Source organism: Elaeis guineensis, chromosome 4 (genome assembly GCF_000442705.2).
Source record: "Elaeis guineensis isolate ETL-2024a chromosome 4, EG11, whole genome shotgun sequence".
Lineage (NCBI taxonomy): Eukaryota > Viridiplantae > Streptophyta > Magnoliopsida > Arecales > Arecaceae > Elaeis > Elaeis guineensis.
The window spans coordinates 22525400-22548498 of NC_025996.2; the positions used below are offsets into that span (position 1 = coordinate 22525400).

At 36.4% G+C, this 23099-nt stretch overlaps 1 protein-coding gene across 1 annotated transcript in view; it reads left to right on the plus strand.

The window, feature by feature from the left end:
• Positions 1 to 12348: 12348 nt before the first annotated feature.
• The window catches only part of LOC105043379 (DNA-directed RNA polymerase IV subunit 1), a 42398-nt gene continuing 31647 nt past the window's right edge, over positions 12349 to 23099 (plus strand). The window contains 4 exon segments of the mRNA XM_019850036.3: positions 12349 to 12689; positions 14648 to 14759; positions 15078 to 15198; positions 15288 to 15412. Of these exon segments, the coding sequence (XP_019705595.2) occupies positions 14673 to 14759; positions 15078 to 15198; positions 15288 to 15412 (333 nt within the window). The 5' untranslated portion in view covers positions 12349 to 12689; positions 14648 to 14672.

Here is a 23099-nt window from a genome sequence, read left to right on the forward strand (position 1 = left end):
CTTCATTAGACTTGTGTTGGTATTTTGGTAGACCACCTGTCATGGATGCTAATTCATTATGTACTGTAATCCTGCATGCGTGCTTATGTGTCCAAATTTGATCCTGTTGGTTGTACTCGACAATTTGCATCCTCTGACTTGATCCCAGAAATTGAAGGAGATTTTTAGCTGTTGCGCACTTGTGGTCTTATGCTGAATGTTCCAGCAAAATTTTGTGACAATATGTATACTTTGCTTTGCCACGGGGAGAAATTTTTTTGTGCATCGGAGGCGATATAGAAAATTTGATGTGAAGTATATTATTTCGTATGATTAATCATATAGTCATTATTTTTTAATGCATATTTAATATTTACAGATCGATATTTTTGTTTAAAAATTTTGTATCACAAAAATATTTCTATTTTTTGAAAAAAATTATGACATTCTATATTCAGAATGTCATAATATGATCTCGGATATCATAATATGAGAAGGATATTTTTGTTCAATTATTTTTTAATATACATTTATTAGTACTTGTAGGTTGGTTTTTTTGTTTGAAAATTTTAAATGATAAAAACTTCTATTCTTTAGAAAAAAATTATGACATCCTGTGCATATTATGGATGTAGGATGTTATAATATAAATATAAAATATTATATTTTTTTGTAAAAAGCAGAGATAGTTTTGTTATACAAAATTTTTAAACAAAAAATTAATCTGCATGTATTAAATATATATTAGAAAATGATGACTATGTAGATCAATCAAGTAAGGTGATGTCTTCATATTGGATTTTTTACACTATCCATGGTGCACAAAAAATCTCGCTTGCCACGTTTCCAGTGTGAGCTGCTTCAATTCTTGCATGAAGCACTTAATTGGAAAATTGGACGTTTCCAATTCCTTTTGTCGCCGTTGAACTTTGGTGTTTCGTGCTTATTTTGAGTTAGACTGTTAAGTAAAAAGGTATTTGATTATTTTTTGATAGAATAATAATAAAAAAAAGGTATTTGATTTGAAGAACTTTTCTTTGGTTAGAGAGAGAGAGAGGAGGAGGAGGAGGAGGATTTGGTTTAAACGTACGTGGACGACTTCGATTCGTATTGATTTCGAAATGTGAGCCATATTTTTCCGTGGCAAAGTTGCACTTATAACCAATTTTTAATTTTTTGAAGCAATCTTATAGTATGTGCCACTCTTTTGTTTATCTTGATCGAGTAGTCTCTGGGTGAAATTGCTCGTTGATCACTTGACCGTGGGGACATTCCAATTTCAGCCACCTCTCTTTTCTCCTCCTGTCCCATTCAAGTGTCGACAGCAAAATGTAGAAGTCTATATTACTGCTTATGTAAAGAAATATTTCTTCATTTTTCATTATTTTTATTTGTTTATTATTATTATTTTTTTTCATTACTTACCATATAAGCTCAAATATTAATAACCCAGTAATTAGCATGGAGTAGGAGTGTAAATGGGCTGAATTGAATTGGATTATATCTAATCCAACTCTAATTTAGAAATATTTTAGACTTGTAAATTTGACTCCAAAACTGAATCAAATATTCTACTAGTCCAATTCAATCCAATTTAAAAAGTTCGGATTGGAGTGGACTAAATTTTTGAACTTTTACATATATTAAACTGCAACTTAAATCATAATTTAAAAATAAATTATATGAATTCGAAATATAAACTACTTATAGGTATTCAACAATATCATCCTACATCTAATAAGTAATATTATAATAGTAATGAATAAAAAATAAAAAATATAAATTTCAATATCAAGAATCTCAACAAGTTGTGCTATAATAGCATCATGTCAAAAACATGAGTTCTAGATTTTTTTAAAAAATTATATTGCTAAAATATAATAAATTTTTTAATATTTAAAAGAAACTAAAATTGAAACACATACACATAAATAAATATATATGTAAAATTTAAAAATCCATACTAGAAGAATGAATTGGATTTAGTTTGGACCCATAGTTTGGACATATATGTATAGTTCAAAATCTAAAATTTTTAAAAATTAATTTAAATATAAAATTAAAATATAAAAATTTGATTTAATTTTTTATTTTAATTTAGATAGGTTTGAATTTTGAATTTTCTTCGATCCACTGACACCTCTGGCAGGAAGGCGTCTTTGGGTCGCGCGAGTGAGCTACCATGGTCAAATGATGCCCGGTAATTTTGTTCTGATCGTAAAGCCGGTTTCAAACTCCGTTTTCTCTTTCCTGTTTGAAGAATTAAAAGTTTAGATAGTATTAAAAAACAAAAATAGGCGAAGACTGGAGGGGTTTTCTATTGTCTTGCTTAATGATAAATCCACGCTGGTGCTTGAATCCAACCTAGAGCATTTGCCTTTTAGTGTTTTCTTGAAGTTTTCATGAAAGCATGCGTTCAAGAAGGCCATAAATGGCTAGAAAAATCATCGCCATAAGCGAACAGGATCAGAAGTAGGTTGGACAGCCATGATCATGCCTTCTTCGTGATTATTCGGAGCTTCTATATTATTATTATTTTTTGATAAAAAAAATGATTGAAGGGGACATCCAAGCATGGCTATCTCTCATGGACGTGACCATAGAGCTTCAATTCTGTTGAAGAATATTCGATTCAGAGAGCGAATTTGAAAAAAAAATATCTCCTCCCCACCATATAGGCAAATCCAATAGATAAGTACATCATCTCAGTACTATCAAAGTCTGATAGATCAAAAATCGCTTTCCATATCCGTACACAAATCGTTAGAACCAGCTTCTCCTGATCATTCACGTCTTGCCATTTAATCGAAGCTCAGACGTCCATCGAGACTCGAACCTAAGTCACTTGCATGAAAATAAAGATCCATTCTATATTATTTTTTTTGACAAGGGACTTTTACATTGTTGTTTGAAGCTTTTATATATTAAGAACTTGAGTTGTGCTATGATGCTTTTTTATTATTTTTTAATAAAATGATGCAAAAGGTCCTAACCGTCCATTACATTAGGGTATTTAGGATAATTTTCTTTCAATAGGTTAAAGAACCGGTTGCTATTTTTTTAGGAAAGCATTTTGATTTGGTTGAACTAAATCAGATGTTCTAGACCGAGTCGGATCTAAAACTAGCTTGGCTCAGATAATTTCTATTAATTTTTTATTTATTATTCAGCAGCCTCTTTCACCTGGGATCCTGTAGTATCCCGATCAAAACCTTATTCCTTCTCATTGTGCCACTTCCCCATCGGTATCGGCCTCTTTGTCGTTGCCCGGCTCTCCATCGGTTCATCGGTGGTGGAGGAGATGAACAAAAAAGAAGAGGTCAATGGTGGCGACAGAGAAAATGAAGAAGAGGAAGTGGTGGCAGTGGTGGATGAGTCCAGTGGAGGAGGAAGTGGCATGGTGGTCGGGTGAGTCCGATGGAGAGGAAGGAGGTAAAGAAAGAGGAGACGGACGAGGAGGGGAGGTTGGCGACAGCGACGATGGAAAGGAAGGGGAGGAAAGTGTTGCAGTGGCGGGGTGAGTTCGATGGAGAAGGGGATAGCGCAATGGTTGGTAGAGTCCGAAGGTGAAGGAAGAAATGGGTGAGGAGGGGAGGCTAGTGGTGGCGGCGACGGAAAAGATAGAGAGAAAGTGGTGGCAGTGTAGGGTGAGTTCGGTGGAGGAGGTGGCAATGGTGGTGGGGTGAATCCACACCGTAAAAAAAGGTGGAGGAGGTGAGGAAGGAGGAGACAGGTGAGGAGGGGAGGTCGGCAGTGGCAGCGATAGAAAGGAAGGAAAGAAAGTGATGGTAGTGGTAGGGTGAGTCCAATGAAGAAGGAGATGGTGATGTTGGCAGGATGAGTCCTATGGAGAAGGAGGAGGTAGAGGGGGTGAAAGAGTAGGTGGCAACAATGATGGGGTGAGTCTAATGGTGAGGGAGAGGTGGCCCCACGGGGACGGAGGGGGTGGAGTTGGTGAATTGGGTTTGAAAAAGGAGAGAGGTGTTTAGGAAAAAATTCTAAAGGTCCGTTTGGTTGGGCGTATTTAGAAAAAGATTGTAATGATCCATGTTGAATCAGATGGCCGACAGTTTTTTAGGATTAAAAGATGATTCTATCCCTTGAAGTATTATAGCTAATGCCTAAAAACGTTTAGCGATGATGGAACGCAGCATAGGGTTCCGCTAAATGGGATATAGGGGGGCCAAGAAAAGGAGACACTTGCCATTCATACTTTCCATCAGCACAGACATTGAGGCAGGGCACGGCATGGCCCAGTGTGTACACAGGCTGGTCAACGGACCAAAATCCGCAAAATCCTCTTAGATTTTGAGCTACTGCAGTTCATTAAATGCGAGTGTACTTACATTAAACTATCCGATATAAAATTATTCAAAATATATTTTTTTCAGAAATGATAATTAAAAATTTCAGAAATATTAACAAAAAGCTCCAGCAGTATGCGCTGCATGAGTTGCGGTGTAAGTTTGCAGTGTGTGGTCGTTAATTATCGCAAGGGACATGACTGACTTGGTAATCTGTTGCGTATCTCTCAGAAGAAATGCCATCTTTTCGGTCTTTTGCGCACTCTTTTGATAATATGACCTCCTAAAATGCTATGTTACCCTGGGTCAGATTTTGCCTTTATCTCCTTCCAGCCATTTTGGAGGCACACGTGGAGTATGGTATTACTCCTACCAACCACCCCCAATTGCACAAAACAATGGGACTTCAAATCCTAGAGAGGAACGACGAGTCTGTATAGAATTATCCATTTCTTGCAATTCACCATTTTCTTTCTTCCCGTACTACTTTTTTTTACTCGTTATTCTTTCTTTTTAAAAAATTTCGGAGAAAGGTCTTCCTTCCTCCACTTGCATCAAAAAAAATAGAAAAAAAGAAAAAGAAAAAGAAAGACAGAGACTCACAAAGTGGGAAATAATAAGCACCTTTTAAAGTTAGAATTGATCGAGTGTTTTATTGCATGGACCAAGGTAATAGTAGATGGATGATTTGATTTGGGAATTTAGTATCCATCTATCGTTTCTAATTTTTTTTAAAAAAAATATATTTCACGGAAGATCAAGCAGTTCCATTGACACAGTGGAACAAAAGTATCATACAATAAAAGAGGGAACAACAATCAAGTTACATCCAACTCAATGCTGAGAACTTGAGAAACAGAATAGTCTATAATTTTGCTTCTATCCGCTGGAAATATACGTTTAGAAACTAGTTGGTCTACACCGCACCCTTCTCAAAGGATTGAAGTGAAACTATGTGGGATTTTCTTGAAAACTTTTGTCGCTGCAAAAACTGAGATATGGATCGCCAATGTGCTGTTCAAAACTCCATTGTTATGTTTTTGCCATGGCAGCACAGAGAACCCTACCAATCAAGTCTGCAAATTGTCGTGAGGGATCAGTTTCGTGCTATAGTTAAACTGTTTCACCAAGGTCCAGACCATGTCTTTTTGCCAAGTCGGATCCACAGCCATTGACCGGAAGTTATGGTAAAATACTACTGCAATTTCTTTTCCTTTCAGAGATTAATAAGAACCAATCTTACTACCATGTATTTGATGAAGAACAACAAGCCATACAACCATAAACAAAGCTTAAATCTCTGATCATTGTTGCGGAACAATTGATCGAAAAAGCTTGTGTTTCTAGTTTCCAGATATGTATGTTATTGCCAAATATTCCGGGTATGAAGTGTAAAATGTAGCTTTATCGGCAGCTTTCCAAATGATCCTATTTTTGGCATACTTTTGCTACGACAACCATCCAAAATCAGCTGAATTTTGTTCCATAAAAAAGGAGAATAAAATTGTCAAGTTCCAACTTTATTGGATATTGTGAAGAGATTTTTTTTTTTTTTTTTTTTTAGGGAAAAGTGGAGGAAGTGAGAAATTTTCTGACGCTGCATTAGCACAAGAAATTTACAGATGGAACAAAGAAGGGATGGGATATGTTCGAGATCTACTGTCCAGTCGTACCAACCCATCACCTCCACCCAATCGTGAGGTATTGTCCGCTTTGGAACGGGGCCCAAGCCTTTGACCCGGTTAACACCCCGTCTCTCACGGTTTTGCCCCGCAAAAGGCGCCTCACGTGGGAGAGGGAGGCTGGTAGTACTTAAGCAGTAGAGTCTCTTGCAATTTTTCGGTATGGGACTTTCGGACTCGATGCCCCCGATGCCCATCCCACAACAGAGCCCCCTGCAAGAGAGGCTACTGCGCGGGTAGGGGACGGGTTCCCACAGACGGCGCCACTGTTCGAGATCTACTGCCCAGTCGTACCAACCCATCACCTCCATTCAATCGTGAGGTATTGTCCGCTTTGGAACGGGGCTCAAGCCTTTGACCCGGTTAACATCCCGCCCCTCACGGTTTTGCCCCGCAAAAGGCGCCTCACGTGGGAGAGGGAGGCTGGTAGTACTTAAGCAGTAGAGTCTTTTGCAATTTTTCGGTATGGGATTTTCGGGCTCGATGCCCCCGATGTCCATCCCACAACAGGATACGACCAGAGCAAGGGGGACAACTTGCTCAAAATAGCTTTATAGCTATCTAAAGCATTTTCGGAGCATAGATTATCCCATGGTGAGAATGCATATAAAACCTAATGCAGACCCGAAGCTGCCGTCAACCTTCTTTTCAAAAACATTCTAGTGTTCCACTCGTGGCATATGTGCCACATAATAGAGATGGCCAGTGGAGGAAGTGAAGAGACAATATCAAGAGGGTAAATTAATAGATGTAAGAAAATATCTGTACCTGTGGCTGTCTCTGTCTCTACGATATAAATGATATGATTGTGTGCTAATATAACCTTCAGTAGAGGGAGCAATGGAGTACTTGCATTAAGAGCGATGCATTCGGTTGAAGTCCCAGCAAGGAGTTCGTGAGAATATCCTTACTTGGATCGACTATGGCAACCCCACACACCTGGGCTTCCTTCTCCATCCATATCATCTCCCCCCTCCACTCCTTTGTGCCCTCCACCATCAATGGAGGAGCTTTGTCTAAGAACCAGAAGTTGGCTCTGGACCATGGATCATTGCAAGCAATAACAATGCATTGTATGACTTGGTTCATATAACTGTCAGATCTAACAAATATACCATATATGTTTAACCAGATTCTGAGAATACTAAGGTTAAATTATGGAAATAACCAACATCCCTTGTAGCTTGTGATCTTGGAAGAGGATTATAACAATTCACCACAGCCTAGATAACTTTTTCTAATGCAAGTCTTTGAATGGTCCGAGCTGAGAAGGCAAAGGATGGGAGTAGGAAGGATCAGAATTCAGTAAGAATGTTGGTGACACAATACCAAGCTCTTTCTGAGGACAATGGGGAGCATGCTGCTAGTCATTTCAAAGAAATTATGCAAGAATGGGTGCATTCTCAGGGCTATAACCCAGTTTGCACAATTTCCAGCCTTTTGGATGCTAAAAAACATGTTTGTTTGGATTGTGGTATTCTAAAGATCATTGAAACTGAAGGATCAGTGCTTCTCCAACCCCTCCTTCTCCTCGAGTAAATATTCGTTGCAACAGTGATATCACGTCAAATTAATAACAAGCCAATCAAAAATCAAAAATATCATCATAAAAATCGATAAAATACATGACAATTGATGAAATGCAAACGTTCTCATTAAGTTATGATAAATTTGACATGATATCACTGTTGCAATAAATATTTACTCCTAGTTCCCGCTTCTTCCATCCTTTTTTATTGGTCAACTCTGTAACATATCCTACCATTTTCACTCTCGGTGTATTTATACATCTTTTTCCTTTTCCTTTCAATTAATTCTTCCTTAGGCCGCATGTTAGCCTCAACTCGATATTGGAGCTGGCTCTATTTTCAGAAGTTCAAAGAATTCATCCCCTATGGAACATACATGGAAGCGGCAGACCAGTACTTAGTTTTCCGCTCTCGTAAGGTACAGAACAATGTCTGCTTTAAGAAATGGTGTACTCAAAATTTGGGTACCTGGAGATGCCAAGCTTGAAGCCCTTCAGAGGTTAAAACTTAACATGCCATATAGTGCAAGTGAGATTGATGATAAATTGTAATAAATATTAATTAAAAATATAATATATTATATTTTTTAAAAACATGTTGACCTATATGCTGTTGTTGAGTGATTCGATATCTTATGTTATAAAGATTAAATTGGCCAATATTCAGGAATTGATATTAGGATAAAGATTATATAGTAGAGGAAATTAAGTTGCGAAGCATGGATTTATTTCCATTTTATGTGTGGTCCCTATTTGATTGGATATTTTATTCTTGGCCCTTGGTTTTATATTTTTAATCTCTGATTTATGGGAAATTTAGGTTTAGTTGCATGTAAAATATAATTAAGTCTTGCACAAGAAAGAAGGTCTACCTGTGTTCAAAGGACTGAATGTAGAATTGCTAAGTGTGCATGGTAAGGTTTTCAAAAATAATATATATATATATATATATATATATATATATATATATATATATATATATATATATATATATATATATATATATATATATATATATATATATATATATATATGTATGTCATCTTTGTAAGTTAAAGAGATTGAGATGAAGCGAGATCTTGATTTATCTTAATTGAGATCAAAGTAAAAATTTTACCCCCCAAAAAAAAAAGATTTTCCAAGGTATTAGCTGACCTTTTAGAATGAATAATTGGAATGATGAACACCCAAATTGGCAACTATTCTTAACATTTTATGTAATTTATTTGCTAAAGAATTATTTAAGGAAGTAAAAAGGTTACGTATATAAAAATATTAGTCAATGTGTTGGTATTATATCGGCTTGTATCTTGGGGATTATTGGTTTATATCAATTGAGATAATGAGGGTTAACAATTTTTGTATATTGTAGATTTACCTGCATTGATAGAAACTAAAATCTATTTAATTAAAAAGATTAGGTAAAAATATCAGTTGAGATGCAGGAAGGAAAACCTTCGGCATAAGGACAAATCATCACACGGTTGAGAAACAAAGGTACATCTAAGTGTTAAGTTTTGCTTTCTATTTTGGCTCGGATTGTAAGTTCTCATAGCCAATATTAGGGACACCAGTAAAAATCTCAATGCCTAATTTTGCATTGTTTCAGGTAGAATCACCATGTTAGTCATGTTCAAACTATCAGACATACTTCCCCAAACCCACCCTAGTGATATTTTTAGATTGCATATGTTTTTATGATTAGATAAACTCTAGATATTAGACAAATATTAATAATCAATCTTTTGTTCGGCTGTGATTTATTGGTCCTTGTATGCAAGCAATTTATGTCCAATGCTTAACCAGCTCAGTTATTTTTGCATAGATAAGGGTCCAATCCCATTTAAATCTAGGTCTACCATCTAGATCCGCTTCAACTTGCTTATAGATTGGGTGGGATTTTGGGGGGACTCTGGGTTGACCAGGTTGGTTTAGATCCAAGAGTAATGCTATACTTGTAGACTGTGATATTGTACTTCGCATGATACTATAGAGCTCTGTTGTGCATACAAATAATTTTCGTGTCATGTGGCAAGAAGGGACTGGTACAAGTTGAACATTTGATGACATATACGAGGTTTTATTGATTATAGGTTTGTTAAATCTATGATTTTAGATCTGATTTTTTTGTATATGTATAATGGGCCACCCGAAACATTTTTCATGTACGTTAGGAGAAGGAATATTTTAGAAAATTATAAAACCTTTAAATTTCATATAATTGTCATCTAGGCACTAAGAAAAAAATTATAACTAGCCGTTTGAAGCAGATTTATCACATTATTTTGCCATATAGCTATCTTGGCTAAGCACCATTTATTAGTATGTGATAATTATAAAAATATATATTTTAAATTTTATTATGCAATAATAAGTTAGACATGGTACTTTCAGATCGGTAAGCTACTTTCTAATCTATCTGAATCCATAGTATTTTTACTTATCTAACTATTTATATTATTTGAAATTATTATTTTAAAATATTCTTAATATATAATTTATTTATTTAATATTTTATTGAAATAATATAATTAATAATAATTTTTAAAATTTGTTGAGTTCCCTCTTATATATAGAGCTTGAGGGATGGAATATCAAGAAGAATCGGTGGGCTCAAATATCATGTAGGGATGGCAACGGATAAGATTTGGGTCGGATAATATATTATCTATTTTTAAATCCAAATTTAATATTCTATATTCAAATCCTACCTGATATTCGATCGAATAAAAAAAGAGATCCTCATCTCCATACCCAATGGATTCGGGGATACCCATGGATAATCCATTTCCTATACCCAACCCATAACCGCTCCATATCCATCTCATATCCAAAAAAATAAATAATCAAAATAATTTTATGCATATTATCAACCAAAACAGAATTATCAATTCAACAATGAACATAATTTATAAGTCCAGATTTATAGAAATCAAACATAGAAATAGAATTACAATTCAACATAAAATATATAAATAATTAAAATTATTTTATGCATATTATCAATCAAAATAAAATTATCAAAATAAAATTATAAATATATATATTTGAGTAGAGGTTCGGATATTATCCATACCCATAAATTCGGATCGAATTCGGATTCGGATTCGGATTCAGATAGAAAATAGTATTATTCAGATAGAAAATAGTATTATCCATGCCCTACCTATACTCATGCTACAGTTTTCGAATTTTATTTAAATTCGAATGCAAATCCGATCAAACCTTATTTTTTAGATTTGACTGAATTTGGGTAGGGTGCATACCAATCGGATCAGATCGATTTTGCCATCCTTAATATCATGTTAAAATCCTATTAGGAATCCGAACATCTAGATTTTTGATAAGTCCAAGGGCATTTAAACACTATAAAAATCATTAATCTATTGGATATAAAATAATTATCCGCAGACACAATGTAATATGTCAATATAATATAATATAAATATAATATAATATAATATAATATAATTATATTATATCAAATTATTAAAATAATTATTATACAGTATTGTAATTATAAATTATTTTAAGTTATCACTAAGTAATTTTATTCTCAAGATTCGAACCTAAGTTTATCGTCTCAAAAAATTATCTTTCAAGCATGTTAAAATAAAGCTTTTGTCAAAAGCTCTAAATTGGACTTTTCTCTACTAAATTTTTCAGTTTTTGGATAAATACAAAATGTGCTTTACCACACTTAAAATCACTCAAAAGAATTACTGGTCCTTCAGGAAGTGGTATTTGGCCCTCAAAAAACCAAACAACTCTTAATAATTTCATTGGAACGGTACATACCTTATTTTTTTCCTCCTCGCTAAACGAAGCAGGTCCATAGGTGCTCAGTAGGGGTTAAAATAAGAATTTTGCCTTGGATGGTTCAGAAAAACTGAGAGTTACAATGAGTTTCAGCCTTTCGGGAATGTTTTGTAGGAGACGGAGCATTTTCCAATTATAATCCATAAAGTAGGAAACCAGATCCCTGGTGATAGCTATGGACAAATTTATTAGTGGAACCATTAACACCCACAACCATATACCTAGCATATTGACACGTCATCATATTCGGAAGACAACTGAGGTACTAAAAGTAAAAAATCATCAGAATCAAGGACTAGGGATAAAATGTTCACCTTGCGGTTGCGGATGCGCCCCCTCCTATCGAATATTGCAATGGATACGCTCACCTCAACGGAATATCGAAATGGATAACCTGGTTATTTATGAGTCAATAAAAGCACGCCTTTTCATCTGATTAGACGAATAAATTAATTCCCAATGACCAATTTTTACTCCAAGTAAGTAAATTCCCAGTCCTTCATGATCTGCTCGCGGAAATCACGAATTTGGAATTCTACTCTGACACAAGATAAAAATATCCCCCCTACCTACTCAATCGTATATTGCAATGGCACGCTGCTCCATCCATACGCCTCGTAACTTCCCCAAATTAAAACCACAATCGCAACGCTTGGCCCTCCGAAACGACTTTGCAAAAACGTTGCGACCATGTTATCGGGACCATCAACCAGGCCATGGTTCGTCCCCACTGTGGGGTCCTATTTAACGAAAAGGACGTCCGAGAGACAGGTGACCGGAAGATCAACGTACGAGGGCATTCCCAGTAAATCTCGACGCCTTTAGGGGCGTATATCTCGCCGTCTAACCATAGATTGAATGTCCCAGCGGATGTTGCCGGCTCGTGAGTCGGTGCCAGTTCCGTAATTCCGTATTCTTTCGGGGGCGTTTCCTCTGACAACCCGCTCCCCTCCTCGCGCCAGCGAGTGCTCTTTCCGTCTTCCAAAAAAAATAAAATAAAAAAATAAAAACCCTATAAGAACTTGAATTCTTAGAGAGAGAGATAGAGAGAGAGAGAGAGAACCATGAGGAGAAACCGGCGGCGTGTTCTTTAATCGCTGCTGTCTCCTTGTTCTCCTTCTCCTCTTCTTTGCTTTCTCGCTCACGGAGAGAGGGAGTTCGGTTTTCTCTTCTCTCTTGTTGTTTTGTTTGCTGTATCTCTACCTGTTCCCTCTGTTTTTTTTTTTGTTTTCTTCTGCTGGCTCGTGTCCACCTCGCCCTGCCCTCGGGAAACTCCGTTCTTTTCTGCGTAAAAGGGCGTTTGGGGTCTCGTGTATATTGCCCTGCTCGTCTGTAACGCCTCCGGTCAAGCAAAGAGAGCCTTTGGGGTTGTTTCTGGTATGAAAGCTCTCGCCTTTCTCCCTTTTTCCTCCTCTTCTACCTCGCGTCCCTTTTCTTGGTGTTCTGTTTCTGAATCGTGCGGTTCTTGCTGGCTCCGATTGGTCTTTTTTTTGGTTTTCTTGGTTTTGATGATGCCTTGTTCTATATTTTTGTTGTTTGGGTAGAATAAGGATTAATGTGGCCGATTCTGTGGCTTTCTTGATGTTTTTTGATATGGTTCTTGTTTGTGAGCCAATTTAGAGTTTTATGGGGGAATCTTGATTGTTTGGGTGGAAAAAAGATTAATGTCGCTGAGAATTTTTGATTTCTTGATGTTTCTTGGCATGTATTCTTGTTTTTGTGTTTCAATTTAGAGTTTTTTGTGCAATTTTTGATTGGTTCTGTTATTTTTCTTCTTCCCTGGTGTAGAGTTTTCTGCCTGTGAGTGTTCTGTTATGCGGTGTTGATGGTTTTCTTGAACAATGTGTATGGATTTTATGCTGAAACTGGGCAGTCGTGATTGTTATACAATCTTGTATTTGACATTGCTGCCTTTTTTTTTCCTTTATTGAACCCTCTGCATCTCCTTAACATCAGTCGTTGATTTGAATTCGGGAATACAGAGTTTGCTGGGCATGTAATCTTTTTCTTTTTTCACTGAAACAAAAGATGCTTTTGTGTGGCACAAACTTTTTCCTGGCACAGTGAAATTAACTTATAGATTCAAGAAATCTCGCATGAAAAAGTTGTGTTTGGGAGTGTTTTGGCAAGGACTTCTTTGTTTGCTTTGTTTTTCAAGTTGTCTTTATTACAATGTAGCTTTTTCTTCCCACTCTATTACATGTGCCTCAATTAAATAAAAACAAGCGGTACAAGTCCAATAATTTAACTCATTTTTATATATTGGATTTTCATTGTGTCCGTGGACATAAAGTAATACATGTATGAATATTACTCTATTAACTATAATGGAATCTCCATCACAAATGTGGACGGCGATTAAATAAACAAAACTTGTGATAAATTAATTGCGCCTGTCTGATTGTTTACATAGAGCATTTTATGAAAAACCACATTGCTGAAGTACCTTGAAGAATCATCTCTCATTCCCCTGCTGTTTAGAAACAGCAGGTATAAGTTAGTTTGTATCAGTTTAGAATCTTTTTCATTTAGGACAACTTATCTGTTAAATCATGAGCGGCAAGTGCTAACTGCTAAGGTTGACACGTTTTTGCTGGGGATACAACTAATCATGTTTCATTGTAAATGCCAATGTTGACATTTATCTTTCAGGAGAAAACTACTTCTGTTTCATCATAAATGCTATTGTTTATTTGCAACCGATCATGTCTTAAACTGATAAATTAACTTTGAAAGGCAAAGACTAACCAATTGACTTGCCAAAGTTGGCTGCCATTTGTTTCAGTACTCGAGGATTTTAAGCTGTCTTGACAGATTTAGAAACTGAGAAGACTGACTATTGTAGTTGGCATTCTCATGCACACAATTGGATATGGTGTACAACAATGCATATCACACATATTATTAGGCCACAGTGGTTGCTCTTGTTTTAGTATGCAAAAGGGTCTTTCAATGGTATCTTTCATAAGTATATTCTGAATAATTCTTTTTCTATCTGGGAATGTGAAATGGGCTTGGATATCTCAAAGTAAGAATCTATTTGTAATACTTTAGTTGTTTAGACATTTAAATGGTTGATCATTTGATGGACAGTGGTATTCATTTCTTGACAAACTTAAATCATGTCTTCAGTTACCATACCCTTTTTATTTTGGAAGTCTGCTGTGATAGTATTTGCATTTCTTTCTTGATGTGCAGAATCAAATTATGTTTGTGTGGTCTTCTGAAAATGCACTACATTGCTTTAATACAAATTTTTTATGTTACTACTATCTTGACACTTCTTCTTCTGTATATATTATTTCTACTCATAATTGATAATTTATTTCATCTAGGCAAGCAAAACATTGGGTACTAAGCATGGCTAGTGATCAGATTATTGAGCTGATGGCACCATCCGGGCTCTTAACAGGCATCACTTTTGACATATTGACTGATGATGATATAGTAAGCATTTTTTTTATTCCAACTGAGGCTTGCGGTTATATGCTCTTTCTTGTTGCATTCGTGAAGTTTGAGAAAATTGTGTGTCATTGGGATCTCATGCGAGCTTAGCTTGATTAGTGAGTGTTTGAGTTCTCTCTCTCTCTCTCTCCCCCCCCTCTCTCTCTGTGAGATCAGTTTTCTATGGTATATATATATATATATATATATATATATTCCCATTGCTTATGTCTACTGAATTTTCTGTCAGGGAAACGTTTCATTTGCTACTGCTTTTCTACTTATAATATCACCTTACTCTGCATTTTTATGATTTTTTAGGAAAAAATATGTCATGTCAGCATTGTAGAGAGCAATGATGTGACTAATGCTAAATTGGGCTTGCCAAATGCATCTTCTCGTTGTCAAACATGTGGTTCCAGAAACACTAGAGATTGTGAGGGTGGGTACATGTTTTGCAATGGATATTACTATACTGTTTTTCTTCCTTTCATAATGGATTTTTCTGATATGCTAATACTACTTTATCAGGTCATGTTGGATTTATCAAACTACCAAGAACAATTTATCATCCATATTTTGTAACAGAAGTCATTCAAATTCTGAACCAAATCTGTCCTGGTTGCATGTCCATTAAGGGAGACCTGCAAATAAAGGTGAGCTACCTTAAACTTTGATGCGAATTTTGGCTGTGTCATACAGATAACTGATTTGAATCTTTTTATTACCACTCCGCATTTTAACTTACTATAGAATATGAGTCGATTACCTTTTGCTTCTACATGGCTGTAATATTTTGGTGAATTGACCTGTAAATACTTTGTTTTCCTTTTGAGATGCTCCCACCTCTCCTCGACTCTTTTCATATCTAAAAGGTTTTTGAAGGTGTTGATGTTTGGGATAGAGATGGAGATGGATTATTAAATACTAATTTGCCATGCATATTTTTGCTTTTGTGCTGCACAACTAAAGAACTTTTCTAGTATAAGGTCGCTGTCACACTTTGATGTTTTGCTAGTTGCCTCCTGGTGGCTTTGTATTTTGCTGAAAAGAAAAACTATAAAAGCTTGGACAGGTTCACATTTAACTTTTTTGTAGAAACAAAATTAGAAAAGAAGTGTTGAAACATAACACTTATAATTTTATTGCTCAAGTTGTAAGGGGAAGAAACAAGATTCTAATCTGTACCAGCCACATTTACAGATTTTTGGTAGACCTCTTAGATCTATTATTATGAGAATGAAGTATTAACAATTAATACACATTTTCTGGACACTTTTCAATTGGAGTGTGAAATTCACATTAGTCACAGTTTTGAAGATGTTAAAGACATACAATGATAATGAGAGACGGTTCTGTTAAAAATGAGATCCTAAATGATATGCTAAATCTAACTGAATGACTGTTTATCCTAATGCTTTAACATGCCAAGATTATGCATGCTAGTGATCTGGGAATCCTTTGGTTATATTTTCGATTGGTAAATCCATGGCTGTGGATGATGCTCATATGGAGAAGAGATGAAGCAAGTGAAGCAATTGTGGATATTTTGTGTGCTTCCAATTTTTTTACACTTTTCTTGTTCTACTTGAAGAAACAAGTTGGACTATGCATCATAGTGATAACACTGATCCAGTTTTTGCATAGCTAAATCCAGCCATTATGTGAACAAACCATGAGAGAATACCAGGTACTTTGAGAATTAGTTATAATTAATGGTGGAATGCAAAGTATTTAATTATTGGAAAAGCTTTAGCGAACTTAAAATTTATGTTAGGGGAACTAAACAATGTTCTTAGCTTGGTGCTATTTATTCAAACCCAATAATGCAGTAAAAGCAAGAAATGCCTCATTGTGTTGATAATCTGGCAATATTAGACATTCATCTAGACAATCTTTGTGGCCTAGTGGCATTTGTTCTAACCCTATGATGCTGTAAAAATGGAGAAATGCCTAACTGTGTTGACATTTGGCAGCTATAGACATTCATCTGGACAAGCAGCAATAGTAAAATATGTGTCAGTTAAAGGATTAAGGATCGGTATGTGATCAACATAAAATGTCTCTATTTCTCCATGGTCTGCCCTTTGTTCATTGTTGAACAACAAAGAACATGAAGACAATGCGATATTAGGACATTTATAATAAATAAAATTCTTGCTTAGTGTCATAAATGTGAACATGATATCAAATTAAAGAAACATGCCATGCTACAATGTAGTTCAACATTGTAAGTGTGGAAATATAGTCATTTTAAAACCTTTAGAAAACTAGTCAACATTTAGCCTGATTGTAAGTAATCTTTAGCGACTACTTTTTGATCTATTTGAGTTATAGAAGTGACCTCAAAAAAATAAAGCTAAGCTGAGCATTCCCAACCTGAAAATATGTTTCCCTAATGCAATAAATGTGGCCACTGATGAATTGATTGTTTGGAGGCTTATGATAATATTTAATCTGGTGTATTTGACAAATGAAAAATAAATAATAAAATTGTTGACTTCAATGGATAAATATGATGTTACTCTTTTTGGCTGATATTTTGATAGTTTTACTTGCTTGATTCTCTTCATTTATGTATTTGCAACATGATAAAAACTAAAGAAAGTGTTGGAGTAGCGGTGCTGGCAGGCATTGGCATGATAAGTGTCACAGCATGCTGTACATGCTATTCTGTGCCACTGATGGGCATTCACAGGCACAGCAGCATGATGGGTATTGACATGCAGCTAGTACCATGCTAGCGCCTTGTGCTGTTGTAGTGCTGGCACAGTACATATATGATGCAGTTACATTTTGACTGGCACGTAAATCCATTAATATAATAACCATTATGCATACTTATGTTGCAAAATGTTTTGGCAAGTACTCGCTCTTTTCCATTCCTCACGGCTTTCCTTTTTCTCTTGTTCACATATTTTTTCCTTTACTTTTCTTTTTTTTTTTTCTTTTCCCTTCATTTATATCAATCGCTATTATGGTATTCTTGACTTTGAAGTCAGATTTATATCATTTGCTTACTTTGTTATATATTGGAATAATACCTCGTAGATGATGCATGTTGGTATTTGCATGTGAATTTGTCTACATTGTTTTAGAAGTAAGCTAGTATTTATCCACTTGAGTAGATGACAACATAAATAATTGTTTGCGCACTTTTTTTCTTTTCACTTAAACCTTCACCAAATATGTTTCCTATAAAGCCTAATATTTCCATTTTCATGTCTATTTTCTATCATAAATGTTTTGCTATGCAACTTTCAGTAACTATGCTAATGGATTTGCATAGGAAATTGCTGAGATTAACACCCTAATTTATTATGTTTTTCTGTGATTAATTAAGTGCTTCAAAAAGTTCTATTGATTCAAAATTTTACAATTACCAATATGTCTATAATCTCTTTAGTCGTGATCCCTCATCCTTGTGCATTTGTTTCTTCCTCGATCACTCTTTCCTTGGACAAGGGGTTTTGAGTCTAATTTTTTACAAGAACCCTAGGGATCCACCTTGGGATCCATGGATCCGGTCAAGTTTCAGTTTGGGTGGCCAAGATTTCATAGGATCGCCACCCAACACGTACCAGCTTCACCTTGCGTATAAATTGGGCACAAGTCCAGCTCTTTAGGGAGTAGCAATCTTTGTAACTCCAATTCCCATTATGCCCTCAAACAATTTGCTAATGACAAACGTTCAAAGTATAATTCGTAAATTTGTAAGAAATTTGAAGGGTATAACTATAAGTCTATGCTTTGTATACTTAGTAAAAAACATGGGTCTGGATGGAATGCACAAAAATCAATTTGTACTTATATATAATACGATCAGGTTGGATAGGATTTTCGAAATCGGTACCGGATACTTTCCGATCGATCGGCCGTACGAATCGGTATGGCCCCATATCGGATCGACTAGCGCGAATCAACAAAGAGAGGAAGGGACGAGTCGGGGAGGAGGAAAAAGAGGAAGAGAAAGAGGAGGGGAGGGAAGCAGGTTGAGGCGGCAGAGTAAGTGGCAATTTGGTCCGACCTGTTGGATCTCCGATCTGACTCGATCCGAATGGGGCGGATTTTACCCGATTTGATTAAAATTGGGGCGGGTATGAGTTTTAGAAAAAAATCCGAAGCGGGTATGGGTAATAGCATGTTCCGCCCTGAATCTGACCCGATATATATTATATGTATACTATGTATATATATATATATATAAATATCTAACACAAAACCCTAGTTGTCTAAGCTTCTCGTATTCGGCCGCTCCGCCTCTCCTAAGCTTTTATATTCGGCCACTCCAAGCCTCCCTCCCAATTGAGACTCTTGAGGATGGAAAAGCAGAGGAAAAATTGGGAGAAAATGAAGGAAAAATCAAGGAAAACAAAGAAAAAATGGAAAAAAATTGAGGTAAGTCCTTTTCCTACATAGATTTTTATTTTTTTTTGCTTTTTACTTCTTTTTCTTTTCTTGTCATTATCTTTTTCAGAGATTCATGGGAAAGGAGAGCACTTGAGAGAGATTAGAGGAGTTTCTGAGGTTTCGATTGGATTTTTTTCCTCAAGTATATGGGATTCTATCCGAGTTGTGACGGTATGAGTTGGTTCCTTGAGGTTTTGAGAGCTTAATCTTGGTAGAAGCATGATATTTTGTAGGGTTAGGGATTTTTGATTGAAAAGATTCTTCTTTGGCTACAAAATTTTAATTTATGGGACTCTATTCCGTTACATAATTTTTTGTTTAACTATAAAGGCATTTCGGGTATATCCGACCCGACCCAATCCGTTCTTGGAGCTTGGCCCAATCCGATCTGATCCAAGACGGATACGGGGCGGGTATGGGTATGGATTTTTTGCTGGCGGGGCGGGTATGGATATCGTCAACCTGATCCATACCCGACCCATTGCCACCCCTCGCGGAGACGTTGCCGGTGGCCTCCGAGGGCCTTGCCGATGGCCATCGGAGGGCTGCATGGGCCCTCAAAGGCCATCGCGGCTTTGCGTTGTCTGTGGGAGAAAAGAGATAGGAGAGAGAGGGGGGAGGGAAAGAAAAGGACTGGGGGGGTTCAACAGAGAGGCCGTCGGTTGGCCGTCTGGCGGTGTAAATGGCACCTGCATCTCCGCAGCCATGAAACAGGGTGATCGCTTATGTTTCACGAGCTTTTTAAAAAAAGCCCAACAATAGTGAAGTTGATAAATCAATTGCCGATTTCACTGTTTTTGAACTTTTTTTAAAAAATATTGAAGTAATGAAGCAGACAGCAAGTTTGTCGGTTCACTTGTGAAGCCGGCCACTTAAGTGAAGCTGGCAAATCAAAATTGCTGGCTTAACTATTCATCATTGTTTTTAAAAATGCGACGTGAGGAATAGGGATGGTCGCTCTTGTTTCGCAGCCGCGGCTTTGCCCGTGCATTTTTCTCCGTCCGATGGTCACAGTGGCCACCCAATGGCATCGGAGATCCTCTCCGCTGTCATCCCTGCCATTCGGTAGCATCCCTTCCCCCTCTTTGTCAGGGTTAAAGCCCTTATTGGGCGACATTGCAAGGACGCCTCTGCGGCCCTTCGGTGGCCTTGGCAGGCCAGCGCCGCCCTCCGATGGCATCGTCCGGTGTTTTCCTCCCCTCTCTCTCTTCTTCTTTTCCCTCGGTGCCGGTGTGTGCCATTTTCCAAGTCGGAATTGTCTCGGTTCTCGGTCGGTCCGATTCAGCATGCCTTGAATCACGCGGTTCGGGACGGTTTTGAAAATCATGATAGGTCCTAGTGGCGTTTGCCTTTCTAGTCCTAGAGCTGGATATGAAATATCTTATGGGTCTATTTTTGAATCCATACTTGACCCGTAGGCTTGTGGTTGAGGCCAGATTTGGGTTGGTCTTGTCACATCCCTGATCAAAAAGGCATATATCAAGAAACACAACAAGTTGCCACACACTGCAGGATAGGGTCCCATGGGCATGCAAGGTGATAACCTATCAATAATATACTAAGACAAGCAAAATAATAATCACAATTCAAGATCTGATAATCCAAATGCTAAAGCATTCATAAGTTTCCATCTTCAGACAACTCCATTCATATAATTTACATATTTTTACATTAATCAGCATAGAATGGGTTCTACAAAAGTTTAAAGGTTGGTCTGATGTAGCTAGCTAGATTCTCACTCTATGCTCATGATCCAACCTCTACCCATTTTCTTTTATGCTTCGGGCTTTGCAACACAGAAATCCAAAGAATGGGCTAATTGCCCAATAAGTAACCAAGACATAATTAAAGAAATTAGGCAAGTGTAACCAATATAACTGCTTGATACAAGAACCACTTCAGCAATATAATATTTATAATTAAAGTCATACTCAAGGTTTTACGGGAGGGGTGTCTCGTACTGTTCCTGTGAGAAAACGGGATCAGGATGGCTTTGGGACTCTGAAACCCATCCACATGGGAGAGAGAAGAAGAAAGAGGAAAGGAAGAAGGAAAGAATGAAAGGAAAGAAGAAAAATGGAAAAAAGAAAGGAAGGGAGAAGAAAAAGAAAGAAAAAGAAAAAAAAGAAAGAAGGTAGAGGAAAAGAAAGAAAAGAAAGAAGAGAAAAAAGAAAAAAAAGGAAAGAAGGGTAGAAAGATAGAAGATATATACCAGGATGCATGATCGTGATGGGATAGTGAGGCATTCTGTTCATAGAGAAATTGAGACATCTTTGTCTGATGGGATTTAAAACCTTGGTCATATTTATGACTTTGTAACGTAAATATAATCACCCAAACCCGAACTTTATATAGGATCTAATAGTATTTTAGAACCATTATCAAATGAAATAATTATACCAAAGTTTCCAAGATTATCTTATGGTTTTACATTTCTAAAGTATTTTATTAACTCATCAGTCTACACACAGCCACATATAATCCCTATGATGGGTCCCAAGTATGCCATTTAACCCTTGCGGAGTAGGTCCAAAGTATCACATTAAACCCTTGTGGAGTTGTTTCAAAACACTGCATTTAACCCCTACGAGTAGGTGCAAAGTAGCAATTTCCGGAACAATCAATACCAAATGCGAACGTATAACCCCCATTTGGCAAGGTCTAAAATGTAGGTAGACCGTGAGTCCAATTCTTATACAAAAATTCAGTTTATGCAATTACTATCGCCCCATGTGTATGTTTGTAATATTCAATATATAGTCTATAATAATGAATAATTATCAAAGTTGGTTTTTCAATGTATACAGTTATATTTATCAGCATACAGATTCTGCATATAAATTTCCAAAATTCGATTAATTTGAAACCATTCTAACAACTCATAATTATCAAATTGTAGGGTATCATGAATCTTTAAAGACTCAAAATACAATAGATTCATGCTTCATGCTTGGTCCAAGCTTAACAGTATAGATGGCAAATAATGCAAATTTCAGAATATTTGATAACAATTAATTTAAAATATATTTCCAAACTGTATTTATTCATTATTTGTATGATTTCTTTGGTTAGGTCGAGGCTACTTACTTTGCGATTTCCCACAAACTGGTTATCCAAATTCTTCACTTAAACTTTTCCAAACCTAATAATTCCAAAACACGCATACATTTGAAATTAATGCCATGTTGTTGTTCTATAATAATTTATAAAATTCTTTAAAAACTTTAAAATTTCAGTTTCTAGCTAACTACCCTTTCCTGCACATCAGTCTCATTTCATGATTTATTTATCTTAGCTAACACACTCCAAAAATTTTCAAATTTTGCAGATTGCTTGATCAATGAGTTGACAATTGCCAATTAAAATTTCAGATCAAAATACTAGCCATAAAGGAGTTAAAAAATGCCGGATTAAAATGGAGCAGAATTTATCCGTCCTAAGAATAACATCAAGTTTGCATAATATTCTTATCCCATCTTCTAAGATTTTAGAAACTTTGTCATCTATTACCTTAACCTATTCATGATCAGACTTAAGATCTAAGAAATTAAGTTCAAAGAAGTTTGGGTCTTACTGGAGTTCAGTAGAAGACAAGGGATGGCGACTAGCATGAAGGGAGAGAAAGGGAGAGAAAAGAAGAAGAATTGGAGGAAGAAGAAGAATAAGAAGAAGAGGAAAAAGAGGGGAGAAAGACCGTTCGTGGGGAGAAAGAGAGTGACAGGAAGGGAGAGAGCACACAATGGGCAAGAGAGAGAGCAATGAGAAGCAGGAGAGCACATGATGGGCAAGAGAGAGCAATGAGAAGAGAGGAGAGTGATGGGAGGGAATGGGATGATGAGAGAAGGAGAGGGATAGAGTGATGGGGTTGGGGTTTCATTGCACGGAGGTGAATGGAGGGCTCAGGTTGGCATTAGGTGAAACAAGGGATTTATC